Source organism: Girardinichthys multiradiatus, chromosome 13 (assembly GCF_021462225.1).
Source record: "Girardinichthys multiradiatus isolate DD_20200921_A chromosome 13, DD_fGirMul_XY1, whole genome shotgun sequence".
Lineage (NCBI taxonomy): Eukaryota > Metazoa > Chordata > Actinopteri > Cyprinodontiformes > Goodeidae > Girardinichthys > Girardinichthys multiradiatus.
In genome coordinates, this window is record NC_061806.1 from 35620675 (window position 1) to 35630798 (window position 10124).

Here is a 10124-nt window from a genome sequence, read left to right on the forward strand (position 1 = left end):
AGGTGGCGTATGCACCTCTGAAGAAGAAGAAGCAGCAGCAATAGCGCCAAGATGGCGGACCAAGAGCATATATTAACAACATTAAGACATACATAAACTTAACATTACTTGGCTTTGTACCGTAGTTTCTTGGTCTGTCATCTTAGCGGTAGTGCTGCTGCTTCTTCTGGTGGCGGTGCGCAACAAATATTTATAATACTCTTGATTTCCCCCCTATCTCCCCTCTGTTCCTAATATATCTTTTAGACTGAATTATCTACCATTCTGGCACTACGTTTACTAGTGGTGAGGAGTGCGACAGCGCATACACAACCCGAATCGACTAGCTCTGTGCTCCACTAACCAGCCTGAGATCACGTGACACCAAGTCGCTGATGTAAATTCGTATTCTCATAGAAAAGAAATCGTATTCACAAACTGTTATCATATTGTATTCATAAAGAATAAACCACAACTGTAAACTTGAACTTTGTGTTTGTAATTTCTTGAAGCTGTAACATTTTATTTTGTATTCTTACAGAGAAAATATACAATACCTCTTTTGGATTTTACTTATGCACAACTATTGACTAATATGTACACATTTCCATCTTTACATACACGTTGTTTTTGACAGCGTTCTTACCCCATATACATTTACTACTTCTCAGAGTTTATAAGACGAAATGTGTCAATGTTTATATTCATAAAATACTGTGTAGAACAGTGTTATTGTTGTAACAGTGGCCATTTTGGCCAAATACAAGCGATAAAGAATACAAACGTTTACAAGCAGGAAACTGGAACGCTATCACCTTGGAAGATACGTCATTCCAACTTCCTAGTTTTGAAGTAAATGGAAGGCAGCACTTAAACAAGCAGTAATCTGAGCTTGAATCCTGGAAGATCCCTGAACATCTCTGATGATGCTCTTTGGCTGCAGATCAATAAGAATAATTCAATTCAGTTCATTTAAGTGGCGCCAGTTCAAAACAAATGTCATCTCAAAGTAAGAAGAATTAAATTCAGTCCAGATAAATCCACTTCATTATAATACAATCACATAATCAGAGTCAGATTCATTTAAAAAACACTATTTTGTAACAGATGAAACAAGCTTGAATTCCAATGTCCTCTTAGAGTTGATTTCCCTTGAAAAGCTGCTTTACAAACAGCTGCTGAACAGTGTTGTGACTCTTTACTCAACTCCAACATCAGAGACCACAGTCTGGGCACTTAAGAGGTTATCTTCTGTATGGATCTTTGTGTGGTTCACAAATGCATGTCTCCATCTGAAGGTTGCCTGACAGGTGGAGCAGCTGTAAGGTCTTTCACCTGTGTGCAGCCTCATGTGACGTGATAGACTCATGTAGCGGACATAGCTCTTACCACATACCGAGCAGCTGTAAGGCTTCTCTCCAGTGTGGGTTCTTATATGTTCCTCTAAAGTGAGTTTCCTTTTGAACGTTGCTTTACAGGTGGGACAGCTGAATGGTTTTTCTTCTGCGTGACCTCTTATGTGGACAACTAAATAGGACCTGTACCTGAAGCTCTGGCCGCAGATCGAGCAGCTGTGGGGCCTCTCATCAGTGTGGGTTCTTATGTGATCTTTCAAGGTGTGACTTCTTTTAAAAGCTGCATTACAGATGGAGCAGCTGTAAGGTCGTTCCCCTGTGTGGACTTTTGTGTGTTGCATTAAATTTTTTTTAGAAGAAAAAGCTTTGTTACAGACAGAGCAGCTGAAAGGTTTTTCTCCACTGTGAACTCTCATGTGCCGCACTAATCCACTTTTCCATGTAAAACCTTTGCTACAGACGGAGCAGATGAAAGGTTTTACTCCTGTGTGGATTCTTTCGTGTTCTGACAAATAATGTCTGCGGGTGAAGATTTTACCACATTCAGAGCAGCTATATCGAACAGGGGTCACAGAGTCTAAAACTGACTGAGTTTGAATGCTCTCCTTCCAGTTTCCATCGCTGACATCCGTCTCTGAATCAGACGTTTTGTCTTCAGGATCCGATTCTAAACACCCGTCTGGATCTAGTTCTGGTTCCACAGAGTCTCCATTTTCCTCGGGTTGTCTGTGATGCAGTTCTGGGAGCTGAGGTTTCTCTTCAGTATCGTCACCCCTCTCAGAGACAGAACCTAATGTTAACTCACTGATCTCCGCCTCCTCCTGTTCCTCTTTAATCAGTGGGGGCTTTTGCTCCTCCTGGTCCAGTCTGGGACTCCAGTTCTGCTCCTCAGCAGGAGGCTCCTCTTTGATCACCAAAAGCTGCTGGACATCTGCAGGAAACACAAACATGTAACAGCTCTCTGGTTCAATGAATCACGGACAAATTCAATCTACAACTAATCTAGTTTTGAATCTCTGAAGTATAAAAAGGCACTTTTCATCATGGCTAATGATTTTATTGTAATGATAACCAATATGTCACCTTCACTTCTGAGGCAACATGATTAATATTCTTTCATTATTATTCCAACCTCAATGCCATTTTTTGTACAAGGGAAATAAAAACTGAAGGTTTTCTTATTATTAAATCATATCCCTTCAATTTGTCTTTTCTGAAATTATGTGAATTTCAGTTCAGATTGAGAGACAAACCTTTTGTTTTAAAGAAAAAATCCAGATCTGCTTGGGATTAATTAATTGATTAAGCTGTGAGATTTCAAGGATACTAGGCTCCAAATGAATAATTTACTTTTGACAGATTTTCATATGACAGTTGACTTTTTTGATTGCAATGTTTCCATATGGGACCTAAAACTGATTTATACAACTATATTACCTAATTTCACTAATCCAGATTTATATCAGACATCCGTGTATGCACTCCTTTGTAAATATATTCTAAATTTTATAACCTTTTATAATTTGTTCATCTAGCCCCAGGGCAATCCACTCTTAGTGGAAAATCGTGTTTTAATATTTTTGAAATTTTTGTTTTATTTCTGACCTACGTTTTAATGTAAAATGTGCCCTTTTATGTGTGTGTCTTTTTCTGCAGAATTAAACCAGTCACTGATTGCATGGAAGCATTTAAAGAGCTTCAGAAGAACATGATTACCATTAAATTTAGAGTCCATTTGCTCACTGTCTGTCGGTCCCTCCATCTCCGTTAGTTGTCTTTTCTCAAACACTGAGATTTCCACACAATCTCAGTAGAAACCCTCCTTAAAATCCTTCAGCAACACAGTCTGTTCTCCATCAAGGTGTCTCTCTGACTCGCTGTGTTCCTTGGTGCTGACTACTTTCAGCTAACAGGCTAAGCTAACACTGGGCGCGTCCATCACTGTGCTCCAGTGTTGACGGTGTTTCAGCTAACAGGCTAAGCTAACACTGGGCGCTTCCATTTCTACCGGGAGGAAATTTGCCATTAAATAAACTCCCAAAAGCATAAGGCGAGATGTTTACATCTTACTTGAAGGACTACTAAAATGGAAAATTCACAACCTTTAAGACGGAAACAAGACGGAGCTTCTGCTGCTAGAAGACAGTCACTTCCGTTTGTTGTACTGGCCTTCAACATAAAAGCTCGATCTGAATCAGAAAGAGTTACAATGTAAATGCGTTTGGATGCAGAACTACCTATAATCAGATTTATACTTAAGTTATAGGAAACAAATAACGTCGTCTGCATTGCTTCCGCCGTTATAAAACGAATTCAGTTCAAAATAAAAGGTCATCCTAAACATTTCACATTGTGTTACATGGACCACCCACAGTTAGATCCATGGTCCAGTCAGACTTAAAGTGTACAATGCAAACCTCTTTATCACTCGACACCAATCTGATCGAGTTTAAGAGGCATCGACATTTAATCAGATAGAAAGAGGTGTTTCTAACCCCAACTTACTCTTTGGTTTGAGTCGATAAATATTAAATTTTTAATCAGTCAGTCAGTTTCTACCGCTTATTCCATAGTGGGTTGTGGGGGAGCTGGTGCCTATTTCCAGCAACCTATGAGCGAGAGGCAGGGTACAACCTGGACAGGTCGCCAGTCCATCACAGGGCAACACACAAACAACCAAGCATGCACTCATTCATACACCTAAGGGTAATTTAGAGTGACCAATTAACCTAAGAGGCATGTCTTTGGACTGTGGGAGGAAGCCAGAGTACCCGGTGAGAACCCACGCATGCACGGGGACAACATGCAAACTCTATGCAGAAAGACCCCCGGCTGGGAATCGAACCTAGGACCTTCTTGCTGCAAAGCAACAGTGCTACCAACTGCACCACCATGCAGCCCTTCAGATTTAATGATATACTAATTTAAATAGATGTGCCTACATTTATGTAGACCTGATTGTCAACAAAGGCATCTCAATGTATTTAAAAAACACAAACAGATCCAGTTATATGGAATCAAACTCGGTCTAAAATTTAATTCAAATCATTCCAGTCCATTCCAACTATGACAGATTCAGATCCAAATACAAATATTTTGGCACCGAATCAAGTTGGAAGATGCACAGATCATGATCACATTGTGACTTGACTTTTAGAAGTAGCTTTTAGGAAATGTTTTGATCCCACTCTATCCAAGGCGGTCTTTGAATGCTTAATTACGATGAAATCAACTCGTTTTAATTAGAGGGAACCTAACACATGGATTGCATCAGGTTGCTTTTTTCTTCTAGGAGTAAATAAATGCAACAATCACGACAAAAACAACAAATTTATAGCAATTTTCTGCAGTCTAACAATTGAGTTTATTGACGTAACACCAATTCACAACAAGTGGCATCTTAAAGCACTTTACAAGACAACCAGAACCCAATTCTGTCCAAATTTAATTGAAATAAATGAAGTTTATTCCAATGCAACAAAATCAAAATTAGATTCGGAACCAATTTTCAAAAAAGGGACTTGTTGCAGACCAATGTCTTCCCTTTAGGTTGAATTTCAGTGTGCTGCAGTGAAGTTTGCAAAAAAAAAAAAAAACTATCCCACTTACAAACAAAGCTCTGAACGCACCCAGAGTTCTACCATGTCGTCTATCCACAACACTCTTCGGTCTAGAAGTTGGGCTCCAGAGAAGACTCTTGCCTTTTTGTAGAACAGTGTTGTATCACTTCATTCAACATGTAAACTGCAGGCCTGGTGCAAGGTTGGGGTGTCAAGCATTAAAAAGTCTGAAGTCTTTATGGGATTCTTCTTAAATAAAATTGATTCTATTAAAAATAAAATCTTTGACATACTCCCGAAGATGATTACTTCATCCTCAGCAAGTGAGACAACATTGGAAATAACTGCAGAACCTGATTTGTGTTTGGACTGTTTTGATCCTGTGAAGCTTCCTGAGTTATCAGAAATATTAGCTTCATCTAAACCTTCAACTTGTATGTTAGACCCGATCCCAACCAAATTATTTAAGGAAGTGTTCCCTCTGATTACAGCCCCATTTTAGATATGATTAATCTATCCTTAGTAAATGGATATGTACCACAAGCTTTTAAGGTAGATGTAATTAAACCTTTACTTAAGAAACCTTCACTTGATCAAGATGATTTAATAGATTACAGACCTATATCCAATCTTCCATTCTTATCTAACATTCTTGAGAAAATAGTTGCTAATCAAATGTGTGAACATTTACACAGCAATGACCTGTTTGAAGAGTTTCAGTCAGGCTTCAGAGCTCTTCATAGCACTGAAACAGCTCTGCTGAAAGTCACTAATGATATTCTTATGGCCTCAGATAATGGACTTGTGTCTGTTCTGGTTCTGTTAGATCTCAGTGCTGCATTTGATACAGTTGACCATAATATTCTCTTAGAAAGGCTGGAATATGCTGTAGGGATCAGGGGAACAGCGCTAGGCTGGTTTAAATCTTATCTGTCTGACAGATTCCAGTTTGTTCATGTAAATGATAAATCATCTTTAAACTCCAGGGTTAATTGTGGAGTACCACAGGGTTCAGTACTTGGGCCAATTCTCTTTACAGGTCCTTCTCAAAATATTAGCATATTGTGACAAAATTCATTATTTTCCATAATGTCATGATGAAAATTTAACATTCATATATTTTAGATTCATTGCACACTAACAGAAATATTTCAGGTCTTTTATTGTCTTAATACGGATGATTTTGGCATACAGCTCATGAAAACCCAAAATTCCTATCTCACAAAATTAGCATATTTCATCCGACCAATAAAAGAAAAGTGTTTTTAATACAAAAAATGTCAACCTTCAAATAATCATGTACAGTTATGCACTCAATACTTGGTTGGGAATCCTTTGGCAGAAATGACTGCTTCAATGTGGCGTGGCATGGAGGCAATCAGCCTGTGGCACTGCTGAGGTCTTATGGAGGCCCAGGATGCTTCGATAGCGGCCTTTAGCTCATCCAGAGTGTTGGGTCTTGAGTCTCTCAACGTTCTCTTCACAATATCCCACAGATTCTCTATGGGGTTCAGGTCAGGAGAGTTGGCAGGCCAATTGAGCACAGTGATACCATGGTCAGTAAACCATTTACCAGTGGTTTTGGCACTGTGAGCAGGTGCCAGGTCGTGCTAAAAAATGAAATCTTCATCTCCATAAAGCTTTTCAGCAGATGGAAGCATGAAGTGCTCCAAAATCTCCTGATAGCTAGCTGCATTGACCCTGCCCTTGATAAAACACAGTGGACCAACACCAGCAGCTGACACAGCACCCCAGACCATCACTGACTGTGGGTACTTGACACTGGACTTCTGGCATTTTGGCATTTCCTTCTCCCCAGTCTTCCTCCAGACTCTGGCACCTTGATTTCCGAATGACATGCAGAATTTGCTTTCATCCGAAAAAAGTACTTTGGACCACTGAGTAACAGCCCAGTGCTGCTTCTCTGTAGCCCAGGTCAGGCGCTTCTGCCGCTGTTTCTGGTTCAAAAGTGGCTTGACCTGGGGAATGCGGCACCTGTAGCCCATTTCCTGCACACGCCTGTGCACGGTGGCTCTGGATGTTTCTACTCCAGATTCAGTCCACTGCTTCCGCAGGTCCCTCAAGGTCTGGAATCGGCCCTTCTCCACAATCTTCCTCAGGGTCCGGTCACCTCTTCTCGTTGTGCAGCGTTTTCTGCCACACTTTTTCCTTCCCACAGACTTCCCACTGAGGTGCCTTGATACAGCACTCTGGAACAGCCTATTCAGTTCAGAAATGTCTTTCTGTGTCTTACCCTCTTGCTTGAGGGTGTCAATAGTGGCCTTCTGGACAGCAGTCAGGTCGGCAGTCTTACCCATGATTGGGGTTTTGAGTGATGAACCAGGCTGGGAGTTTTAAAGGCCTCAGGAATCTTTTACAGGTGTTTAGAGTTAACTCGTTGATTCAGATGATTAGGTTCATAGCTCGTTTAGAGACCCTTTTAATGATATACTAATTTTGTGAGATAGGAGTTTTGGGTTTTCATGAGCTGTATGCCAAAATCATCCGTATTAAGACAATAAAAGACCTGAAATATTTCAGTTAGTGTGCAATGAATCTAAAATATATGAATGTTAAATTTTCATCATGACATTATGGAAAATAATGAACTTTATCACAATATGCTAATATTTTGAGAAGGACCTGTATATATGCTTCCAATAGGTCAAATGATCAGGCAGCATGGGATAAATTTTCACTGTTATGCTGATGATACTCAGCTTTATTTATCCATAAATCCTGATGAGCCCAACCAGTTAGATAGACTACAACCATGTCTTGAAGATATAAAAACTTGGATGACTTGGATAAATTTTTTGCTTCTAAATTCAGACAAGACAAAAGTTGTCGACTTTGGACCGGAGTCTTTAAAAAAGAAACTGCTTAGTCAATCACTTAACCTGGATGGCATTAAATTGACCGCCGGTAAATAAAAAAACCTTGGTGTTATTTTTGACCAGGACATGTCATTTAAAACCTATATTAAACAGGTTTCTAGGATTTCCTTCTTTCACCTCTGGAACATTGCCAAAATTAGAAATATCTTGTCCAGGACTGACGCTGAAAAACTAGTCCATGCATTTGTTACTTCAAGGCTGGACTACTGTAATTCTTTACTATCAGGATGTCCACAAAATGCAGTTAAAAGCCTTCAGCTGATTCAAAATGCTGCAGCAAGAGTTCTGATGAAAATTAAAAAGAGAGATCATATTTCTCCTATTTTAGCTTCCCTTCATTGGCTCCCTGTTAAATCCAGAATAGAATTTAAAATTCTCCTCCTCACATATAAAGCCCTTAATGATCTACCTCCATCATACATCAGAGATCTGATTGGTCCATATGTTCCTAACAGAGCACTTTGTTCTCAGACTGCAGGTTTACTGGTGGTTCCTAGAGTCTCTAGAAGTAGAATGGGAGGCAGATCCTTTAGTTATCAGGCTCCTCTCCTGTGGAACCAGCTCCCAGTTTTAGTCCGTGAGGCAGACACCCAATCTACTTTTAAGGCTAGGCTTAAAACTTTCCTTTTTGATAAAGCTTATAGTTAGAGTGGCTTAGTTTATCAGGGAGGGAGCCTTCATCCCTTCCTGTTGGTTGGAGTAAGGGGGAGTCAGGTTTAGCCTAAACCGGCTTAGTTATGGTTGAGGTGCAAACACACCCTCCATTTCTGCTACCTGTATGACCCCTTCTCTTTTCCAATGGTTATAATCAGTCTGACAGAGAGAAGTATCCCAATCCTTGTGGTTTTTAGTATAACAATGACCATCAGAGGGACCCTTTGTGGGGTTCCTTGAGACGACATTGTTGTAAATAAGCGCCGTTTAACTAAATAATCTGAACTGAAACTATCTGTGTAGTTATGCTGCTATAGGCTTAGGCTGCTGGAGGACATAACGACCACTTTCACCCTCTTCGCTACATTCTCACACTACTCTCCAATTTTGCATTATTTGCTGTTATTTCAGCTTTTAACTTTGTTCTCTCTATTCTCTTCCTAGAAGCTACACCTGACCTGGCTTTGTGTCTACCTGTGACACCTTTCTGGAGGGGGGAATCGTCCGAGCTTCTGCTGGCAACAACTTAAAGCTCACCCTCTACCAATGATCCACATGGCCCTGTCTTTTAGTGTTTAACCCTTTCTCTCTCCTAGACATGGCGATTGACTGAGCTTTTACTGTGACTAATTATATGTGCTCTCTTTCAGACTCTAACCTTGAAATCTGGCTCAGAGTTGATCTGTTCTTTCTTTCTAGGTGAAACGACTAAAGGAGCTACATCCATTAACATTTACTTTTCCTTCCCATAGAAAGTACTCCTGAATCAGAGCTTTTTTGTTCTCTTTGTGTCTCTGCTCTGTTCTCTCAAACCCCCAGTCGGTCGTGGCAGATGGCCGCTCACACTGAGCCTGGTTCTGTTGGAGGTTTCTTCCTGTTAAAAGGGAGTTTTTCCTCTCCACTGTCGCTACATGCATGCTCAGTATGAGGGATTGCTGCAAAGTCAACGCCAGTGACTGTCCACTGTCTCTACATGCTCATCCAGGAGGGGGGACTGCTGCAAGTCACTGACTGGAAGCAATCTGCTGGGTTTCCTTAGATAGAAAAACGTTTTATCCAATTTGAATAAATAACTAACTCCGACTGCACTGTTCAATTGTTAGGATTAATTGGAATGTATGAACCTGACTGTTGTGAAGTGCCTTGAGACAACATGTGTTGTGAATTGGCGCTATATAAATAAAACAGAATTAAATTGAAGTAAAAAAACAAATAAACTCTTCATGAGTGCTGGCAGCTCTCATGAGCTTTGAATCTGATGCTTTTTTTACATAATAAACTTGAAGATCTCCCTGGCATTGTTTAAAGGCGCTCTATTTGGGAATCAATGAGAGCTTTGCATGAAGAAACTCTTTCGTGCGCCTGGGACCCAAGCTTTTGTTTAGTATGCATTGTTTATGTCTCCAAGGTACATGGGATTAATAGGACTCATCAAGTTTAATAACTGACAGAAGACACTGTTGTTGTACAACAGGCTCCAGAGCATCGTCTTCATGAGACTGTTGTACAACAACAGAGCGTCTTCAGACAGAGACAGACCGCTACAGGAGATTCTTCAGGCCCACAGCCATCAACATCTACAACAGCTCTTTGAAGAAACGTACATAATATGACCTACAACATTTAATTTCCCTTTGGGATCAATAAAGTATTTTTGAATGGAATAGAACTAGTTTTTT

General features: G+C 40.1%; 1 protein-coding gene across 2 annotated transcripts; it reads right to left on the reverse strand.

Moving 5' to 3' along the window:
• Nucleotides 1–524: 524 nt before the first annotated feature.
• Nucleotides 525–3527, reverse strand: LOC124878744 (gastrula zinc finger protein XlCGF8.2DB-like). 2 transcript variants are annotated; one of them, XM_047382833.1, is made up of 2 exons: nucleotides 3437–3527; nucleotides 525–2265 (listed from the first exon to the last, which is right to left on the reverse strand). In XM_047382833.1, exons 1-2 carry the CDS (start codon nucleotides 3510–3512, stop codon nucleotides 1178–1180), a joined length of 1164 nt encoding a protein of 387 aa, XP_047238789.1. In that variant the 5' UTR covers nucleotides 3513–3527; the 3' UTR covers nucleotides 525–1177. The 2 variants fall into 2 exon arrangements, with proteins under 2 accessions (XP_047238789.1, XP_047238790.1); XM_047382834.1 differs by lacking the exon at nucleotides 3437–3527 and adding an exon at nucleotides 3051–3313 and having other exon boundaries at nucleotides 527–2265.
• Nucleotides 3528–10124: the final 6597 nt, after the last annotated feature.